The sequence below is a fragment of the Lacerta agilis genome, chromosome 5 (genome assembly GCF_009819535.1).
Source record: "Lacerta agilis isolate rLacAgi1 chromosome 5, rLacAgi1.pri, whole genome shotgun sequence".
NCBI lineage: Eukaryota > Metazoa > Chordata > Lepidosauria > Squamata > Lacertidae > Lacerta > Lacerta agilis.
Window position 1 is genome coordinate 37,486,818 of NC_046316.1, and position 22,334 is coordinate 37,509,151.

Below are 22,334 nucleotides of genomic sequence, written 5' to 3' on the forward strand. Positions count from 1 at the left end.
ATATAGATAGATAAGCATCAAGTATGGTCTATTTTTGTTTTAAAAAGAAGTTTAAAGATCATCAGCAGAATGCTTAGAAAAAATTGTAGAAGATAAGGCTATCAATGGTTACTTGCTATGGTGGCTGCATATAACCTCTAGTATCAGATGCTCTAGTCTAGGGGTAGGCAACCTAAGGCCTGGGGGTGGATGCGGCCCAATCATCTTTTCAATCCAGCCCATGGACGGTCCGGGAATCAGTGTGTTTTTACATGAGTAGAATGTGTCCTTTTATTTAAAATGCATCTCTGGGTTATTTATGGGGCATAGGATTTCGTTCATTCCTCCCCAAAAAATATAGTCCGACCCACCACATGGCCTGAGGGATGGTGGACCAGCCCACAGCTGAAAAAGGCTGCTGACCTCTGCTCTAAGCCTCTCAATGCCAGTTGCTAAGGATTACAGGTGGGAGAAGGCTATTGCACTCATGTCTTGCATATGGGCTTCCCATAGACATCTAGCTAGCTGCTGTGAGAACAGAATGCTGGCTTTTTGGTCATGCATTCAACCTGACTACCTATACAGTATGGGGCATGCTGGGTGGCTGTGGGAAGGGTATGCAGCTGCTCCCTTAAACATGCTGGCCCAGTTCAGAGAGGGAGAGGAGTATCATCAGAACTAGCAAGATCTCTGTTAGAAGGCTGCAGGGGTTAATTTTCATCTGATTTTTCAGCTACTGGGAAATTGCTGCTAAAATAATACCAGGCAGAAAGTCTGCAGATAACTTTAGTGAAGTGTGCATTCTTAAGGAGTGTCCATGGTTCCACACCTGGGCCACATTCAGTCTCTTGCATGCAAGGACCTCCCTCAACAGAACAGGTTGCATTTCATCTTATTATTGGTATTGTGAGCACCAGCCAGTGAAGCTGTGCAGGTGGGGACCCTGTTGTTCTCCTGTCTTCTCAATAGTGTGGGTTGTTGGCAGTTACTGAGAGGGACAGGTGGGAGGAAAGTCACAGGGTTCTCAGAGGTGTGGTGTGTCACAGCAGGATGCTGATGGATGCTACCCTTCATAGTGCCAAGTTGCCCACACTTCCCACCCACCCCAAGTGACCCCACCCATATGCTGTCTCACCAGTCCCTACTGAATACTAATAGTACCCAGCTTTACTGTGCGTTTATGTGTGCCTTGTTATACAGCATTCATATCTGATTCCTCACAAATTACTATGTTGTCAAGCAGAGTGGATATAACTGCAGCCAGCCCAACCTCCCCTTCCCTGTTCAGGCTGCTCCCAGGTGGGTATTTATGGTGGAGTCGGTGCTACTCATGCATGTCAGATTTTTGCAGCACCCACATGATGCGGCTGGCATGAAAATGCCAGGCTGTATTTCTTTTCTCATTCAATCAGGTTTTCCTCTTTCCAGGGAAAATTCAATAAACAAAACCCTCCCTCTAAAAACATGATGCCAGTGTCCTTTTTGCAATACCCGAATGACCTATTTGCGATGTTACGGTTCCATCTGGAAGCACCCTTGGTCTTCAGCCATTGCAGTATTATAGCAAATTGTTCTGGGGTAGTAAGAAATGCAATTTTGTTCAGTTTGGTTTTATGTGGGCATGTGTGTTCCTTGATTCATTTCTTTAGCAGCCTGCTTTGAAAAATTGATATACAATGTGACCAAGACTCTGAACTAAAATAGAACAATTCACTTCCTATTTTCTGACAGAATGGGTTGAACCTGTAAAAGTGAGTTTAGCATAGCACAGAATACAGCATTAAGGGCAAAATGACTGAAATAAAGTGTGAGCATAGACCTTTAGGGTCACATTTCCTGATTGTGATTTAATAGATCACATGTGTAGCAGCTGGGGCTGAGAGTAAAAAACAAACAAACTTGGAGTCCTGCCAGTCAGCTGAATAGTCCACCCAAACAGCTGATTGCCAGTATTTCAATGTTTAAAGGAGGCTTGTGTGTATGTGTATGTGTGTATGTGACTGCTAGATCAGGTGGGGGAATTATTGCAGTCTAAGCAGGAATAGTCATACGGAAGCCTGTTTTCTTGCCAATAAAAGAGATTACTAAGAGGTGATATGATAGCATTCTTCAAATACTTGAATGACTGCCATGTAGATGATGGTGCAAATTCATCATTTATTTAAAAGCATTTCTGAAATATTTTCTATTTAAAAATCTCTAAGCGGTGTACAGAAATGCAACATGAAAAGAGGGAAGCACTACCATAAAGACAAAGATGCAACCTAAAAACTAGTATCATAAAAACAGGTAAAAATGGGAATTCGGTAAAAACAGGGTCCAATATTATAGCTCAGGGAAAACTTAGGCAAAAAGATGTCTCCTCAAGATGAGAGAAGCAACTGTTGGCTGGTGCTTCATGTTTGATAGGGGGAAGGACATTCTATAATGCATGGGGCAATGGTGGAAAATGCCCATTTTTGAGTCACCACCCCATGGCATTCTGTAGGGTGTGGTGCCACAAATAAAAATTCATTATAAGTGTTCTAAGTGTAAAGGGACAGGCAGTCTTTCAGCTAACCTGGTCCCAAGTTGCTCCAGGCTCTACAGTAATAAGACCTTGAACATGGCCTGATAGCTGCATTGAACCAGCGCAGTTGGAATATGCGATGTCTGGGTGTTTCACTCAACAGCCTGACCAACAACCTTTTCTGCTGCTCCAGAGAGTTGAAACCATTTGGTTCAGAATTGCAAGAAATTGGACTTTATGTTGAAACATTGAAGAAAAACTTCCTGGTTGTACTATCTGTTTGATGAACTGTCTGCCTCTAAAGATGGCAGGCTATTATTTGTTAGAGGTTTTTAAGAAGCGGATGGAATGTCCACCTGTTAGGGACAGTGTCACAATGTATTCCATGTGTCCACAAAGGGTAAATGACCTTTGAGAGCCCTTGCGACTATAGATACAGTTCCTAGCTGGGTTGGGGAGAACATTTTTAAAGTTCTCTTACACACTTAATTGTAGTAACTCCATGACTTCCTCTCTCATCATAGACCAGCCTCATATTTAAATATTCAAAATGGAGGGCAAATAGGAGTATTTCACCCTTCCCCTCAATAAAAGTGTTGTGCTGCTTATCAGAAATCATGTTGACTTTGGAAGACACACTAGAAATTGCAAGCCACACTGAACTGAGCTGGAGTTTGTCTCCAGTTCATTTTTATTCAAAGTGTGGTGCTCTATATGCAGAAAAGATAAAGTGCTTCAGAATTGCAGAAATAGATAATGGGATCATAAACATCACACTTCTTCTGAAAAACAGCCACATCCCACTGTAATTTGTTAGACAATATCTATGCCAAAACAGGAATCTATCATTTCTTTGGGCTATCCTCTAAATTTGAGAGACAGTAATGTCTGCATGTTTTTGATTGCAATACAGAGTGTCAAGTTTAATGACAGAGAAGCTTTATAGTTCCCCTACATTTGAGTAAGAATACCACCAATACTTCTGGCAGAAAGGAGCCTCTATCAAATTTTTCAACTTGTCAGCAATAAAATGAACATATTTTTCATTTTATTTATTATCCAAATGTGAAATGACAACCTTTCATTTTAAAAAAGTAATATTAAATAAAATGTGTGAGGATCAAAACAAGAAATTGCCATATGCTGTTGTTCTAAAACCACTCTAAATCTATCAGGAACACTAGTGTTCTAAGGTAAATCCGGACTGCCAGATATATGGACACATCTTTAGAAATTGAATAAACTTTAGGAAACGCTAGCTGATTAGTCTAATGTAATGTTTTTAATTTGTCTAACTACTTTTTTTTTTTACTTTTAGCAGATAAAAGTGATGGCTCTTGTGCAGAAGATTTAAATGATGATCACAGTACTAAAACAAAGAGAAATAAGTAAGTAATATTTTTTCTGACCATGAGATCCATGAAGTAACCTTTGCTGAAGATGCCAAAATGGACTTTGACTATATGAAGAATTTCAAGTCCTTATTTTAAATTTAAATTATTTTAATTAAAATTAAAACCAACCATAGCAGAGGTGTTTATCTGCATGGATTAAGGGAGGAATTCAATGAAGTTTTACTCAGAGTAGAGCTGTTGAAATTATTAGAGCTAACTTAGTCATTTTCATTCATCTCAGTAGGCCTACTCTGCAAAGAACTTAATTGAAAACCACCCTAAACTTTCCTCCGCAGCTTGGTTTGTAAACTGTGCCCACAGAATATCTGACTAGTAAAAATTTTAATTGGCTTTTGTATTTTTTTTGTTTGCTTATTAAATTTTTATGCCACCCTTCATCCAAAGCCGTTTACAATATAAAGGCAATTTGTTGAAACAGTATCCTGGCCAAATCAGGAACAGAATTTGTTCTTTGGGGGTAACACATTTTTGAGCTGTATGAATCCTACTACATTTTGATATACAGCATGTCTGGTTGAATAAGAGAAAGGTTTTACATTTCCCTTAAAACGGAACTGGAGCTCTGCAAAAAAAAAAAAAAGGTTGACATTACACTTCATGGTTATTCTGGGTTACACTTTTGGTTATTTTGACTGTGGTACTTTTGTTCCTGAGAGGGATGTTCCAGGAGTTGTGGGATACAGTGGATCACCCTCCTTGCAGACAGAGAAGGAGCACACCACCCACCCCTAGGAAACCTTCATGTTTAGGTCACAAAAGAAACTTCATTTCTCCCAAATAAATTTTCATAGGATTTTCCCCATGGCCTGCAGTTCAAAAAATTGTACCTTTAGCCTGGGCATAAATACCATTGACCTCAATGGGGCTTGGCAGACATTTATGAGATTGCACTTGTCACCTATAATATGCATAATGGCATATTTTTCCCTACTTAGTTTTTTTAAAAAAATTTATTAAAAGAAATAGAGAAACCATTGAATAATAATAATAATAATAATTAATAATAATAATTTTATCCTGCCCTCCCCAGCCAAAACCGGGCTCAGAGCAGCTAAAGGTAAAGGGACCCCTGACCCTTAGGTCTAGACGTGGACGACTCTGGGGTTGCGGTGCTCATCTCGCTTCATTGGCCGAGGGAGCCAGCATACAGCTTCCGGGTCATGTGGCCAGCATGACTAAGCCGCTTCTGGCAAACCAGAGCAGTGCACAGAAATGCCATTTACCTTCCTGCCGGTGTGGTACCTATTTATCTACTTGCACTTTGACGTGCTTTTGAACTGCTAGGTTGACAGGAGCAGGGACCGAGCAACGGGAGCTCCCCCCGTTGCGGGGATTCGAACTGCCGACCTTCTGATCAACAAGCCCTAGGCTCTGTGGTTTAACCCACAGCGCCACGGCTAACATCATATAAATAAGATGATATGCATAATACAAGCGATCAATCAATTAAGAAACATCCCACAATTAATTCAAACAATTAAAATTAAAATTATCTTCAGGTTAAAATTGGAAGCGGTTAATACTCGCCAAGACCAACTGGTTCCACTGATATTATAAGGACCTATGAGCAGGCTGAGAACCTCCTTTGTGCTTGTTCTTATACAAAGAGAAATGAGTCAGGCTGAACCCTGACCAAAGGCCTGGCGGAACAGATCCGTCTTGCAGGCCCTGCAGGAAGATGTCAAATCTCGCAGGGTCCTAGTTTAATAATAAACTTTTATTTGTATCCTGCCCTCCCCAGCCAAAACTGGGCTCAGGGCGGCTAACATCAAATATATATAAAATCAAACAATAATTAAATTACTCCCTAAAAACAAGTCAGAATCAAATTAAAATATAATTCGATGGTTTTCCACAGGATTAGGGTTGGGAACAGTATTGCTCATCATTATTTGCGTCATTTTTAATTAACTGTAGTGGCAGCCAAAGAGCATCTTCGTTGATGAAGTAGCTTTCTGGATTCCCACCCATTTCTCTGGAAATAAAATTATTTTTGGTTACCAGAAATTGGACTGGAAGCTTTGTAGATAATATTACAGAGTAGGATAATTTTGGGAGAATGAGAATGGCTAATACAATATTGAAGTCACTATTATATGAAGAGTGACAATTTGATGCCTTTGGAGCTGCTAACACCATGCAATACCCATTTTAGTATAATTTAAGAGTGAAATTTGTATAATGCAATTATTGATGGCAAGAAAATAATGTTAGGACTCATATTGCTTTACTGGGTAATGGAATTTATTAGCTGAAAGATTTTAACATTTCCCATTTCGGCTGAACCATTTAGAACCTTTCGAGAATAAAATCATGTTTATGTCCAATGGCTAAAAGTTTCTAATCAGGTGCAAATGTTGTTAGTTGACTTCAGCTTGGTTTTGTCAGAGAGAATCATCTCTTTTCTGAAAGTTTCTAAAACAGATATTATTGGCACTACGATATATTTAAATGACTGATTGTGTAGCAAGAATGTCAGAATAATTTTAACCCACATCCCTTATAATTTTGTTCCCCATGCTAGAGACTAAGATGCAGTCAGGTGAATAGGTAAAGGACCCCTGGATAGTTAGGTCCAGTCAAATTCGACTATGAGGTGCAGCGCTCATCTCCACTTTTAGGCCGAGGGAGCCGGCGTTTGTCCATAGACAGCTTTTCCAGGTCATGTGGCCATCATGACTAAATCCATTCTGGCACACAGGCAGAACACCGTGACAAGTGCTAGAGCACACGGAAATGCCATTTACCTTCCTGCCACAGTGGTACCTATTTATCTACTTGAACTGGCATGCTTTCAAACTGCTAGGTTGGCAGGAGCTGGGACAGAGCAACGAGAGTTCACCCCATTGCGAAGATTTGAACTACCGACCTTATGATCGGCAAGCCCAAGAGGCTCAGTGGTTTAGACCACAGCGCCACCAGTGTCAGGTGAATAATGTATCTCTTGAGCATGTGAGCATCTCCATTTATTTCACTGGAGGAACTTCTGTAGGGGCTTCTTCAGTGCCGAGATGGCAGAGTTCCAATCTGCCCAAGGAACTAGCCCTTATAATTTACATAGCACACATATAATAAAACTAACAACTGTTTTAGTCACCCTGTAAACAAATCTTGCACATTGTAGATGGCATGAAATGCAGTGGGTTGCCCGTTGCCTCTGGTTAGCACTGAACAAGACAGGTCTGTTAGCCCTTTTGTTAATCTACTCCTGTGTAGGAAGTGACAGGTAGAAAGTATTTTAGAAGGGAAAGTTAGAGGTTCTTGCTTCTAATGGCTTGGTAGGGATACATATGCAAGCAATTAATAAGTGAGTTAAAACACTGTTTCAGGACAAATATTTCCTCTATTTATTACAGACTTAGCTACTTCTCCTCTTCCTTTCCTGACTAAGCTTATAGTAAGCACAGTGGGTAATAGAGGGAACTGTTTGTAAAAAGAGAACCAATACAGTGGTACCTCGGGTTAAGAACTTAATTCATTCTGGAGGTTCGTTCTTAACCTGAGGTACCACTTTAGCTTATGGGGCCTCCTTCTGCTGCCGCACCGCCGCAGCACAATTTCTATTCTCAGCCTGAAGCAAAGTTCTTAACCCAAGGTATGATTTCTGGGTTAGCGGAGTCAGTAATCTGAAGCGTCTGTAACCCGAGGTACCACTGTATTTATCACTTCACTGCCTTTAAAGCCCTATCATATCTATGTAGGAAATGTATAAATGTAGATATCTTGAGGAGATGCATCTTTCAAAAAGCCCTCAGAATAAGACATCTCTCCCACAAATCAAAATCTGGTGCTACATCACTTCAGAGCTTTCCCTCAGTCCAGAAGTTGAGAGCGCACTCTATCCTAAATGGAGCAGGGAAGGAGTTTTCCTCTAGATAAAGCTGTATCAGTCAATAGAGACTGAACATCCAAGTAAGGACTATCCCCCAGTAAAACAGTCTTAGCAATGTGCCATCTGAACTCTCAGCTCCAATAAAGGCATCCTTTATGGAGCCTCTCTCAGCCTTGTGCCCTCAAGATGTGTTGGACTATAACTTCACTCAGCCCCTTCCAGCATGGTTGGTGAGTGCTGTAGCTCAAAATGTATGGAGGGCACCAGGTTGGGAAAGTCTGTTTTTAATGCCTCTAAAGAATGGGATTAAGAACATGCTAGCTGCATATCTTTAAACTTAGGCAAAAATAAGTTAATACAAGAACACTATGTGCAAGAAGTTACTGCTTTTATTTATCTAGTTCCTGCTGAGTTTTTTAAAAGATAATTGAGCGTTAAAAATTTATTCCATCCTGCATATTACTTGCATTATTTAAGACTGGAAGATCCCGAGAACGCTGGGCTAGACAAGGTCGAAGAGAAAAATGTGAAAGCATCAGAAGATCAGATTATACTTCCATTGGAAGAACGTATTACCCATTTCAGAGATATGCTTCTGGAAAGAGGGGTAAGAAATAAGGATGGACTGGGTTGATTCCAGCAGATTATGAGAACACGATATAATCTCAAGATTTGTAACAGTATGTTGCAACCACCTCATGATCCTACAGCTTCTATAAATGCTTTTTAATATCGCTTTCCTATCAACATTTATCACTGTTGAATGATGTTATGTTGCTTCCATTTGTTGTACAAAAGGCTAGGTGATGTAAAGCACACAATATAAATGTAATCTGTGCCCAGAGAGTTTATAATCTTTCTTATTGCCTGATTTTAGGCATGTTCTCTGTCTTTGAATAATGGTTCAGGTACCCAATGGAAACATGTTTAATTACATTCCGTTACACACAAAACCGTCTCTGATTTAGACTTGAACTAATTCTGCATCCCATGGTTGACATGTTTCTAATGATATTATTCTAAGAGTATGTTCTATTTATTATTAAGAAGCACAGTGAATAGGACAGGTTAGAACAGAATAATCCAATCCTTTATGGGACATAAATATCTGAAAATTGTTCTTACTTCTACCAACTTCTGTGTTTCGGTGGAAATGAGAAAGTTTTGTTAGGTTTAACACTTTGGGTGGCATCCAGTCATGGTGTCCTGCCTATGCAACAGACTTATGCTTATCTAAGCAACATTCTCCTTTCTCTACTACAGAGGGCTGGGGAACCCTCTGGAGAGAAATTGTGGGCACAAGGGGAGGGGAGGAAAGGGAATATTGTTGTACCTGCTGGCACAATAATGGATCTTGCCCTTTGAGTACATTTTTCACACAAGCCTTCAGTTTAAAGAACGATTATCTCCTATAGGAGATTCCGAACATCTTTGACCTAAGTTTCTCCCCTGATTAGAAGGCTACTTAGAGCAAGATTCAATATCAACATAGTCTATTTGGATTCCCTAAGACTGCCTCAGTATCTGTTGTATGTTATACTGGCTTGCATTGTATTCTGATGTTGTCAGATAGGTACAGATATGGAGACAGACAAAAAGGGGACCATTATTACAGAGTGAGACCAGAAGGACCCAGCCATGAAAGAGCTACATGTGTCTCAACTATGCAAAGAAGATCCAGTGAAGCATCTAGCCCGATGAAGAGTTCTGGAGAACTCTAAAGCTTATTCACTGTTTTATGACACTTCGGTTTTATTAAGATTTTGCCCTACTGTAGACATGGTTTGTGTTTTGTTTTTATGGACCCCAACTGCTAAAGAATAAGCAAAGCAGGATGGATTACATGCATGAATTACCTAATGAGGAACAATTACTTTCTATAGTAATTTTATACTGGTTTATGTGAACCAATAAGTTTTGGATGATTAATCAGTATATAAATCCTGTTAAATAAAAATAGTGAGCTAGCCCATCCCAGTTTCTACTCAGCCTAAGCCTGATCTGAAATCTGATTCAAATGGATCTATCATCATCATCATCATTACCACAACCATAACCACCATCATCATTTGCATCTGCATTTATTAGTCACTTCTTGAAAACTGACCCAAAGCAACTTACAAAACCTATCAGTAACAAGTATTTAGAGGACCATTACAAAAAGAAGAAAACTTTGAAGGATGAAAGCTGAATGAAATGCATTTGAGGATAAAGATAATTTCTGAATAAAAAATCCTGGTTAAAAGAGTGGATGAGGGACATAATGAAATAGTTATAGGTGTGTGAGCAAAAATGATGTGTCATATTGATTTCTGATCAGTTTCCTATTGATCATTCCTTCAAAAATGTTGGGGTTTTGTTTTTGTTTTTTGCTGTTCTTCATTCCTGCATCATACATTTTCCATTCTGTTCTCACAGCCAGTTCTTCTGTTTATCCCAGTCCCTCTGATTAAGATTTGTTCTGCTTCTTGAATAAGTTAGGTCATAGCAAACACTGTAGCTTGTGACATTCTTGCAGTGTTCTGTTTTCTCACTCATAAATTGAATTTATAGCCAGGTTAGCCCCAAAACCTTCAGAAAATTGTTTATGTATCTTCCATTCATATTTTCCTTCAGGTCTCTGCATTTTCCACATGGGAAAAAGAGTTACACAAAATTGTATTTGATCCACGTTATCTCCTACTCAACTCAGAAGAACGTAAACAGGTGAGTTTAAAGTTTTATAACAATGCATGCTTCCCCCAACAGTTCAGAGTGCTTGAGCCAATTCACGTCACTTTTTTTTTAAAAAAAGTACATGAAATACCTGAAATAAATATGGAATAAAAATGGGCATCAGAAAACAAATGGGTCCTTGCTTCCATGCTATAAACAAACTGAGGGAAATGGGTCATGAATATTTTTCAGAAAGAGGCAAACTGAAAATATAAACAGATATGCAAAGGAAAGTTGAAACAGGGGAGTCCATCCATTTCTGTGGAATTCATGGTGGACAAAAGATAAACAGTTGACTAGTTTCAATCTTTGATCTTCTGAATTAGTGTATCGTTCCTCATACTTTTCCAGCCATGTGACATTCTGCATATCCTTCAACTGTCCCAGGGAAACTGGGACGTCCCTTTTTTGTGTGACAGCATGGCAGCCATTTTGGGTGCTGCAATCTTGCCCCGAAAAAGCACTTGGGGGGGGGCAATCTCACATGAGTCACATGACTCATGCAAGAGTATGGTGCAAGAAGACAGTGTCCTAGTTTTTCAACTTGGGTATGCATTCTACTCTTTTCTACAAAATAAATTATGAGTATATTGATACATACTAGCTTCTATAAGTCCAGGCCTGTATAGGCCTTATTCTGAGCCATCAAGGAATATAATGAGAGCATCACACTATTGTCTCATGATACAAAGGACTTTTGCAATGTTTGAGGTTAGCAAAGCAGCCACATTTTGCACTTTAGGTCACTATTATAGCCAAAACAAATAGATAAGCAGTTCTTTAAATTATATCACTCACTGGTGATCAGAATCTCCAGTTTACAAATGACATGAGCTGCCCTGAGATTTGTGGATGAAGGGCGGTATACAAATTTAATTAATAATAATAATCTTTCTCCATACTTTTAGTCTGAATCACCAGCAATAGTCTCAATATTTTGTAGTCTATTGACTGTCTGATATATTCTAACAGTTTAAAGCATCATGTTTGCATGGAAAGAAAGCTTTTCTCATGCAGATGAAATATCAAACACAACAAATAGGTTAATGTAAACTTATTGCCAACTGATGTTTGTGGGAGTTGCTCAACATACCAGGTTGGATACAAAGGTGCCTTTCCATTCAGAAAAGGAATCCTTTTCTTCTCTGTTATTAAACACTGTAATTCTATTCGGGCATCCAGTCTCCTTCCTGTAAACAAACAGGAGCACACTGCAAACCCCCACCTCCTCCAACACACTATCTCTACACAGTTTAGAAGGTCTAAAGTAGGGGCAGTGGTGTAGCATGGGGGAGTGCACAGGGGTGATTGCCCCAGGCGCAAAATTGTTAGGAGTGCAAAATTGCGACACACGGTGCTGCCTCAATAGAGCTGTGCACTTCTGTTGCTGGGCTCCATTGAAAATCGCTTCTCCATGAGAACCAGGAAGTGACCTCTCCAGGCAACAGAACGACTCTTCTTTTCTCATCTGTGCGGCTGCGATCTCCTGGGTGATGCAGACACCATTAGGCAGTTGAATGTGCATGCATACTCCTTCCATTTCCTTCCCACGCAGCCCCGGATGCTGGCAACCCATGTTATGCCACTGAGTGAAGAGTCCCATCTACCTTTGAAGCTCCCAGTGTAATTAAAAATCTTGATTGTGCAGAAGTTCAAAATCCTAAAAGGAACACCCATGAATTTAGGAGGATTCCTGCTTCAGACATTTGCCCTCAAACTCATGAGGAGACTGAGCACCTTGCATAGTGATCATGTTGGGGTGAGCCATATCTAAAATGTGTTTGCTTTTAGCAAAGAATGGTTACCATTTTTAGGGTAAAATTATAATTGGGATTTTGAAACTGTAACCTAACAATGCACTTAGAAGACAGTTTTATACAGCAAGGGGGACACTGTATTCTGTTTCAGTGATTTAAGCAAGGGCACAGTCTAGACCGTGCCTAGTCAATCAAGCTTTATTGCAGCTTTCATTTATCAAGCATGTACATGATATAGTAAAATTGCTTAATGAACAGTCGATAAAGCTTATACTATAGATATTAGCTTTGAAACATTGGTGACATGGGTCTCATTTGTGGGATATATTACGTACTCAAGGAAAATGACTATGAAAAGCAATTTTCAGTTCTTCTTTATATAGAAGATTAAAATTGTGTTCCTACTAGTAAAAGAGGGTAATCTAATTGCAGAGAAGGAAATTTTATGAACTGTTAAAAATGTCCTCCTTTTGGTCAATTGGAAAGATTAATATATATTGCAGGATTGATCATCTCACCTTTAGCAACTCTTCGTACAAATAAGCACTACACAAGGAGTTAAAATTAGAGACAGGTGAAAGCCAGAACACTAGATTTTGTGGCTAAACCTTCATGCCTGAATTAGGATGCAAAATAGTTGTGGGTTCTCCAGAGCCATAGTTGTGTTCCATTTAAATGTGGGTGACAGGTGGCCTCCTGCAAACTAAGTCCGTTGACACATTATGCAGAATTATGCATTAGAATTCTGACATTCTAATTGATGCTCTGGATTGCAGGTAGAAGAGAGTCTTTTTCAAACGTACCTTGAGCTACAAGGGAACACAGAGCTACAGTTATTTTTGCTTAGCTCTCTACCTTTGATGTTATGGTGATTCTCTGGGTCCCTTATCTGATGAAGTGCATCTCTGCAGTGGGAGCCTTTTGTATCAGGGCTCCAAATCAAGCAAGGATACAACAGACTCCTTGTTGACGAAGTTTACTTACAACATGGGAGGGGCCTAGAGAATCTGTGCAACCTCAGCATGCGGCTAAATAACCTTGGAGACAGGACTAAACCCTGCTGCATCCAGGCTCCCACTTAGCTCAGTAATACTTGATTATACCGATTATATTCAAAAATGAAAGACTATTTGGCAAATTATGTGTTGTATTATTGATGTGGCCTCTTCCCCTAAGTAGATAAGGGCTTTGAAAAGGGCAGATTTATCACTTCATCTATTGGAAGGGCCGTCGATGAACACAGAAAGGTCTGTTCTCATATTATCTCTCCGTTGTATGAAAGGCCAGCGAGTCAGATGTTGAACTTTCACAAGAATATGTTTGTTAGCGGAGCAAATAACTAGGCGCCATTCCCTTGAGACTATCTGAGGAATGGGCTTCTTTTGATTAAGTACAAATCCCCATGCTGCATTGCCGTTTTGCAATTATTTATTGATCGTTATGTCCCAACAGATGGCTTTCCTCTCTGCCCACAATGAAGCTACATTCCCGACAGCAAAATAGTCAACAAATGAGTGGATTTTGGGTCTAGAAATAGCATTGCATTTAGGGGCTCGGGTGCTGGGATAATGAGCCACTTATCAATTTTAACTTAATGTGGTCATCTATTTTTGATCTCATGGAAAGCTCTTTCCTATAACTATTAAAGTGGGGCCCCTTATCATATTATTCTTTGGCAGTCTCAAGAACAGTCGAAAGTAAAGTACATTGGTGTGGTGTTGTTGTTTTTTTAAAAAAAGAACCTGAGATGGGTTCAGTAAAAATAATAAAAATACATCCTTGCTCTACTAGCAGAAAATAGTTCATTTATTGCTGTTCTCAGAACAGAATGGCTGTGATCCAGCTGTGCACGCATGGCCCTGGCGAAGAAGCATAGATAAGCCAATAAGGCAGTTTGCAGGGAGAGCTGACTGGGTAGGAAATCCAAATTTTACCACCACCCCATTCCTAAAGTGCTAATCAGTGCAGGTGCAATTTATTTGCAAGGCTAAAAGTGCATCATAGCTGCTGGATTGGGAAATCACATACGCAGCACATGTTTCCATATGCGGTTTCTATGTGCGGATAGGGATACTTGGACTGAAGCCTGCTTCCATGTGCCCATTGCCCCAAGTTGGATGGGGGGACCCCATTTGTTGGTATGACATACAAAAAAGGGCTATTCTAAATCAGTTGCATTAAGCTACATTTCTGTAATTCCCATTCAGCACATGCTCTTTTCTCCCTAAAATATGCATCATATGATAAGCACATGTGCCTGCTTTATACCAAGTCAGATCATTGGTTCATGTAACTCAGCATTGTCTACAGTGGCTGGCAGCAGGTTTTCAACTTTTCAGGCAGAAACCTTTCTCAGCCTTACCTGGATGTTGGGGGTGGAAAATATGAGCTCTGCTGCTCATCTATGGTACTTCCCAGTCAAGTTAGAAACTAAGTGCAGCCCTCAAATTACTCCACTTGCAAATGTGCTCACTTGAGTCACTTCAATGAATCTTGCAATGAGCCTTCTAGACCAATGGTTTTTTCAATTTGTTATGCCAGTGCATGAATCAAGCAAGTCATGAATCATGGTGCTGCAATTAGCCAGAAAACTGCTTTGTTAGCCTTCAGCCCTTGGTTCAGACCCAACAGCCCACTGTTATTTAACATCTAATTAGCTACAACATCCAGCTACATGACATACCATACATAGATTGTGACTCCAATCCTGCCCAAAGAGCCTCGGGTTTACATTTGTTAGAACAACCATCAAGCTACTTCCTCTCCAATCTTTCCGCAGAAAGCCAGTTACCCTGGAACTAAGTGGATCAGAATTGGATTGTGGATTGAACTTTCTCTTGTTTTATTGGTATTTCATCTCATCTCACAGATCAATTACTGTGAAAAGGTCACAGCAGATTAACAATGATTACTCTACAGATGTAAAAGAAATGATATTGTGAGCCTTGGGGAACATACACTAGGAGTACTAAGGCACACAGAAGTAAAATTGTCTTTGTGAAGCAATTTCCCTTTGCAGACAGTTATTACCTGTCAAATCAATTACTATTAGGTGTCACCAAAAAGTATACCATTGCTTCATTTACATGCCTACCAGCAATTTGCCAAAGTCCCTTTATGAACTTATGAAACAGAGCCAAACATTAGTTCATTGAGCCCAGTGCTGTATGATCCAACCGGCAGCAGCTATTTAAGGCCTCCTGCAGAGTTTTCCCCAAAGTCTGGCACCTAGATCCTCCTGGGAACTGAACTAGGGGTGTGTGATGTCAGCAACAGTTTTGTTGCTTTATTCATTTTCATAATTGAAAACTTCCTTCCTTTTGCTTTTTCATGGTGTTGGTTCTTTTTTGCCATTCCAATTTCTGTTGATTCCCATTGATTCCAATGAGAGAACCAGATACTCTTCCACTGTCAATAACTTCCATATTTTATATCATTATTATGCCCCAAAACACAGGCTAAGAAAATAACATCAGATTATCAGAGTGTAATGAGGGGAGCATGTTGTTGCATTTAGGTCCTGCGTGTGGGCTTCCCATAGGCAACTAATTAGACATGGTGAGGACAGGATGCCAGGCTAGATGAGCCACTGACCTGATCCAGCAAAATCTTATGTCCAAGTGTTCTTATAATGGCTACAGAATAAGTCAGTTCCCCCCCCTGCTTTCCCCTAGCACCCCATCCATTGAAACAAGAAGAAAATTGCAAAGATAACACCAAATCCATAGCTTCAGATTTGGAGTTGCTTGCACTTTGGGGTTCAGCTTGTAACAAATGGACTAAAAAGATTCATTCATCCCATTTTTTTTAAAAAAAAAAATAGTAATGTTCCAAATGCACACTGTAAACTGAACTCAGGACCTTGTCCAACCTGAATTCAACTGCTGAACCACAAGCTTTGTCTTGAAACCTTCCCTGATTAAATTCCCAGAAGGTGTTGTGAAATCCCTTGAGTTAGAACAAGCAATTTCAAGAGTTGATTCAGATGTTGCTGATCAGTGGTGTAGTGGAGGGGGAATGTAAATGAGTGCAGCTCTGGGACATTTTCCAGAGCAAAAGGAAAGATAACATCGGGGGTTCCTACATTACACCAACAGCTAGTGTCTTGCAAGATTGTTTGCATTTCTAATCAAAAGTTAAAGGTTGTGTTTCAGGCAACTAGATGAAGATGTTTTGTTAGAGCTCAATGTGAGTTACAGGTTGAGCTAATGAAGTCAAAAGTAAGCTGCGCTGAGGCTAGCTCACTCCCAGGACACTGCATATGATTGTAGTCATGCTAACAACAATACATTGGTTATTATACTATATACTGCTGCTTTTTGGTGTGGGCAGGGGCGTAGCAAGGTAAATTGGTACCCGGGGGCAAAAAAAAATTTGTCACTCCCCCAGAGGCGTAGGAAGGTAAGGTGGCACCAGGTGCAAAAAAAAAATTGTCACCCCCCCCCATTTATCCCCCCCCTGCAAAAATGGTTTTACATTATTTCATATTTTCTTACAAAGGAATAATAACAAGTAATAATAATAATAAAAGTTTTATTTATATCCCGCCCTCCTCAGCCGAAGTCGAGTTCAGGGTGGCTAACATCAGATACATAACATTGGTATAAAATCAAACAATAATTAAATTACCTCCTAAAAACATCTCAAAATCAAATTAAAGTCTAATTAGATGTTTTCCTATGCCTTCACGACATAGGAAAACAGCCAAGTAAACAGCTATTTTGGTGGAGGAGGGTCAAGATATTAACCAATATGCATGAAATTTCATATGTAGCTATATAATCCCTAGTATAGTAAGATAAGACCTTTGGAGCAGGCATTTTTTTTAAAAAAGTTTTTTTTATGAACCACCCTAGTAGGGCAGTAATTGTTCCTTGATAATTTGTCACCCCCTCCATTATGGAACATGGGTCAAACCGCCCCCTACGCCCCCCCTTGCTATGCCCCTGGGTGTGGGTATATGGTTGGATGTAGATTAAAACAACTCTCCATAGACAAAATTGAATGAGGTTCCCATGCAATCGTTTCTCTTTGAAACGCTTTCATGTCAGTCCCCATTCTCCAACGATTGAAAGGAGATGTGCTTCAGAACCATGCTTTGTTTGTAGAACAGGGATGGTTAAGCTGTGCACTCTGACTTCTATCAGGCTAGTGGTCAGCAGTGACAGGAGTTGTTGTCCTGCAACATCTGAAGGACCACAGTTTCACCACCCTTCTTCTAGAAGCCAATATGTACTTCACCAACCAATTTAGCAAATTTAATAATGTGTGAATTTTTCTTATTCTCCACCTAAGATATTTGAACAGTTTGTCAAGACCAGAATAAGAGAAGAATACAAGGAAAAGAAAAATAAGTTGTTGGTAGCCAAAGAAGAGTTTAAGAAGCTTCTGGAGGAATCTAAATTATCTCCACGGTATGGAACTATTTTCTGGCACTGATCTTATTTAAGAATCTTAGACACTGACTAGAATTGGGTTATGCTAGTTTGGCCTAGAAATCTATGCAATGCTGAATGTGAATATGTTGTTTCAAATTTGAAGCACTAGATACAATGCAGCAAGCCCTGCAACTGCAGGCAGCTCTGAGGAAGCTCCATTATACTGTAGTTTAAAGCTTTTGCACAGTACAGTGGTACCTCAGGTTACAAATGCTTTGCGCGTTATGTGTTTTCAGGTTGCAGACCGCGGGAAACCCAGAAGTACTGGAAAGGGTTACTTCCAGGTTTCGCCGCTCGCACATGTGCAGAAGCACTAAATCGCACCTTGCACATACACAGAAGTGCCAAATCGTGTCACACGTGTGTACAGACACGGCGCTCCGGGTTGTAGACGTGCCTCCGTCACGGATTACATCTGCAACACGAGGTTCCACTGCAGCTGTGTTTAGTGCACCTTGAACTAGAAGCTAAGGTGTGGTTAAGGATGAGGAGAAATTTGATTCAATTCACATTTATAGGCAAACTTAAATTTTTTATGATGAACTGCATATGAAACCTCAAAATCCTGTTATATGGTGCCCACTATGGCCCATCTGGACTAGGTCACATGTCCTGAGACATTTCACAAGGAAGGGCCATAGCTCAGTGGTAGAGCATCTGTCTTGCATGCAGAATGTCCCAAGTTCAATCCCCAACATCTCCAGGTAGGAGTGGGAAGACCTCTCTGAGACCCTGGAGAGCTGCTTCCAGGCAGTGAAAACAAGCTAGGTGGACTAGTGAACCTGACTCAAGCAGCTTCCTATGTTCATTCCCACGACTTCATTCATAGGCCATAAAATTCTGCTGGTGGGTGCCATTTTGTGGTAGCCATCTTCCCCCCCCCCCCGAATATCTCTCAGATGTTCACCTGCCAACTGGAACTGTGTGGGTGTTCCAGTAAGCTGTACCTCTCCCCCAATTCAGGCTGAACCTTTGACAATCTTGAAATGTCAGTTCAGTACTAGTCTTCACCAACTCTCCTTTCCTTCAGTTTTCAACTTAACCATGCAGGAAGATCTAAACTTTATGGCCTGTAGTAGCATCTCTATAAATTATGTACATAAGATGTATATTTTATATTAGATGTAGTGTTTGATGTCCATAGTCACAAAATGTTCATATATTGGTGCACTAAGTATCAGTGCCAATATGCTGATTGAGATCTAGTTCATAGTCCTATGTTAAATTTGATGATTTGATCCGTAGCTTTTATCATATCGTACTAAACAACTTGAACAGTTAAAAATCCATTGCAGTAGTTCATTATTCTTTTGACTAAGGAACCCAATTGCAGATGTGATTAGTGCTTGCAGTGTGTATAAGTACAAGAGTGTGTTTATAATGCAAAATGAGTAAAGCGTTTTCTTTGCCGGCCTTTTGAGAAAACCCAAATTATTTCCACATAAGAATTTATCGTCAGTACTGTACAATAAATGTAAGATTTTGAATGGTTGCTTACTTGCTTCTCCTAAGCTGCTTTCCATAAAAGCTGTTGAGAATCCCTTCGTGAAAAAAATGTGATTCTCTTAACGGAATTTGCAAATCATCAAGATAGATTCTTTATGATAATGAAGCTTCATATTACAAATACAAAGAATAAAACATGAACGTTGTCTCTTAACTAGCATTTTGAAGAATTACGCATGCCGTCAGATACCGATATAAGCAATATAGTTGCAGCTTCTGTTGATAGTATGAGTAAAAGTATTCCTTTGGCAATCTAACAGAAAACATTCCAGAATAATGTGATAGCTAGACAAGAATGGCAGGAGTGTTCACTTTATAAGAACAAAACTCTCTGGGAGCTGCTGCAGTATTTATGGTCACTGCACCTACTCCCGGATTAAAGTGATAAGGGTTAACTAGGGGCTCAACTTCATGAAAAGCAACATAGGGGATCTGCCCAAACACAATCACCTCTGTGGGCTCTGTCTCTGTGTGCCCTGAACCCATTCTGCCCTGAGCCTGAAGCAATTAGCTTCAGTCCTATATAGCACAGCTTTTGCAGCCCCAGGCACAGTGAAGCCATGAGCAGGTGGAGGCTGAACATAACAGCAATTGCAGTAAAACAGGATAGCAGTATTGGGGTGTAAACAGGCCACAACTGTATTGATTACAGATGTGAACAGGTTTTGGTGAATGGTGTTGGGTATGTATCCTGAAATCAACCAGTCCGACTGCTGGTTGATGGTTGACCAAGGTTGAGGGCTGTCCTACATGCATCAAACCAGGGCAACCTCCCACGGTCACTGTTTGGGGTGCTGTGGCCCATCAGCCCCCGACAAGGACAAGGAGCCCCTCCCCCAGGATCTAAGGGGATACTCTGATAGTGTGGAGCAAGGTAGGGCCACCCCATCCAGTGAGCCAACCCAATGCCTTATCCGCAAGTAAGTTGTGACAATTGCTATGAAGGAGGCAAAGCCTTCAGACAGACCCAATTAGTCTGCTGGCTCTGAATATGGCAGCCAAAGAACTTCCATTGCAAGGTCTCCCATACAGGTCTGCCCGCTTACACTCATTCAGGCAACACACAGATACATAAAATAAAGGAGGGTGGGGAATCCAAAGAGAACTGAGACTGAAGCTCAGGCGTGGCTAGCTTTCATAGCCAGGGAACAGACCACAGGAAGACATTAATACAAAATTAAACCTTTTGGAACACAAATATAAGCCAATATTTCAGTTTCCATATGTTAAAATCACACCAGTGTATATCTGATAGAGCAAATACCCCATTCACCTATGCTAGATTTATGCCTCTGATTTGTTCCTTCTAAGGGTCCATGGCAATATAATACAATAAATAAATCCAATCCCCATTTCTCAGTTTGGAGTCAAAAGGCATTTCATTAAATGGAGTCTGACAAAAGTCTTCGCCTTGTAAATTTTTATAGTGTTGTTAACTCCAGCTAAAATTATGTGGGTCACATCCTTTCGATTGGCAGGCTTAAGCTAAAGAAGAATTTACATTCTTAATTTTTGAGAATCCTATCCAATTACTGTGGATGGTCCACGGTGAACTAATTATTAATCAGTCTTTCTGCAATCGATAAGTATGTCTACATTCTGCAGAATGAAAATAATGGCTTGGGATGAGAAGTTGGGTAGATCAATGAGATTTCAACATTTTGGCTTTAGCGTTTCTACTTCCAACATTACTGGCAATGACAAGACACATTCAGAATAATTTCAATGCAGAAAGGGTGAACGTAGAATGAAGGGCCAAAGAATTAGAATATATATATTGACAAACCAAGAGCTTTGTGAAAATGTAGCTTATGTTGGTTCCCCCCCCCCAGGACAACATTTAAGGAGTTTGCAGAGAAATATGGCACAGATCAACGGTTTCGGCTTGTTCAGAAGAAGAAAGACCAGGAGCATTTTTTCAACCAGTTCATACTTATCCTTAAAAAGAGAGACAAAGAGAACAGGATACGGCTACGGAAAATGAGATAAAAAGGAGAGATGCAGAAAAGAACGCAAGTCAAATACTGTGGCATCTACAGCAGAAGAAATGAATGGCATGCATTCTGTGTCACCGTTTTGAGTTTTGGATCCCAGAAATTTAGAGGAAAGCCAGACAACCCAAATTGCCATCTGTGCACACAGGAAGGTTCGGTGCAAGTATGTCCAAGACTGTTGTGCAGGAATCTGTAGGATACTTCATTCTCAGAGACTTAATGTTTCATATTGAAGCTCTCTTTTGTACAACATTCAAGTTTGATGCATTTCTAATTACCATGATATGTCAGTCCCTTAATTGTTTTAATTATGCAAATTACTTGTAATATACACAAATTCTAAATCCGATGTGATTTGTAATTAAGCAGAAGCAGATGCCATCCATAATGATCCCAATACTTTTTTTTTCTTTAACCATTTAGGAAAAAATATCTACGGCTGTACTCCTATGCATCCTTACTTGGAAGTATGGAACCCTTGAGTTCCTTGGACCTTACTTCCCAGTAAAGGCGCTTAGGAATCTGCTGCACAGCAATGTTTGGGCAGCTTTGTACATTAAACATCAATGGTCCCAAGGTTCAGTGGTATTGAGGATATCATTACTCAATGTTCATAGGTCTAAGTCTAGTTTTATGGGTAGTAGTAGTAATAAGGTATTAATTGTTAACCATAGTGAAGAGTGTGAAAATCTTGGCACCTTTCCCCATAGAACAATGTATAAATCTTTTTTAAAAAAAAGAAGAAGAAAAGAAATGGCTTTGTAAGTAAATTATTCTGGATGGTGCTCTGAGCACACTGAACAGCGCAGCACTTCTCTATTAAAAGCTACTATAAAAAAGTTATTTTGTAAATCCATCCTACTAATATTTGAGTTATTTTTACTGTATGCGAAGAGTTTGCATGAGATTAGTCTCATCTTTGTATAAACAAATATTTTAACTTTTTTTTAATTAATAAATATTTTAAGACTACCGAGTGATTTTATTTTGTCTACGTACCATAGTCACAAGTTTGCAGTACAAATGAATTGCAGACAAGATGCAGCCTTTTCAAGTTTCACTGCTGTAAACATTCCCAAATAGGAAGAAAAAGGAAAGCTTGTAAGTATTGTGGGTAAATAAAATACTAATGAGCTCCATAGCATATTGTGAAGAAAGCAATCTTTTGCCTATGAACTGAAGGATCATT

General features: G+C 39.9%; 1 protein-coding gene across 2 annotated transcripts in view; it reads left to right on the forward strand.

Moving 5' to 3' along the window:
• The window catches only part of TCERG1L (transcription elongation regulator 1 like), a 162,023-nt gene extending 139,906 nt beyond the window's left edge, over positions 1-22,117 (forward strand). Inside the window, exons 9-13 of one of the 2 annotated variants that reach the window (XM_033149375.1) lie at positions 3,810-3,876; positions 8,213-8,342; positions 10,352-10,441; positions 17,503-17,621; positions 20,984-22,117. In XM_033149375.1, coding sequence (XP_033005266.1) covers positions 3,810-3,876; positions 8,213-8,342; positions 10,352-10,441; positions 17,503-17,621; positions 20,984-21,140 — 563 coding nt within the window. In that variant the 3' untranslated portion in view covers positions 21,141-22,117. Of the gene's footprint in view, positions 1-3,806; positions 3,877-8,212; positions 8,343-10,351; positions 10,442-17,502; positions 17,622-20,983 lie in introns of both variants that reach the window. The other variant, XM_033149374.1, reaches the window with a different exon arrangement.
• Positions 22,118-22,334: the final 217 nt, after the last annotated feature.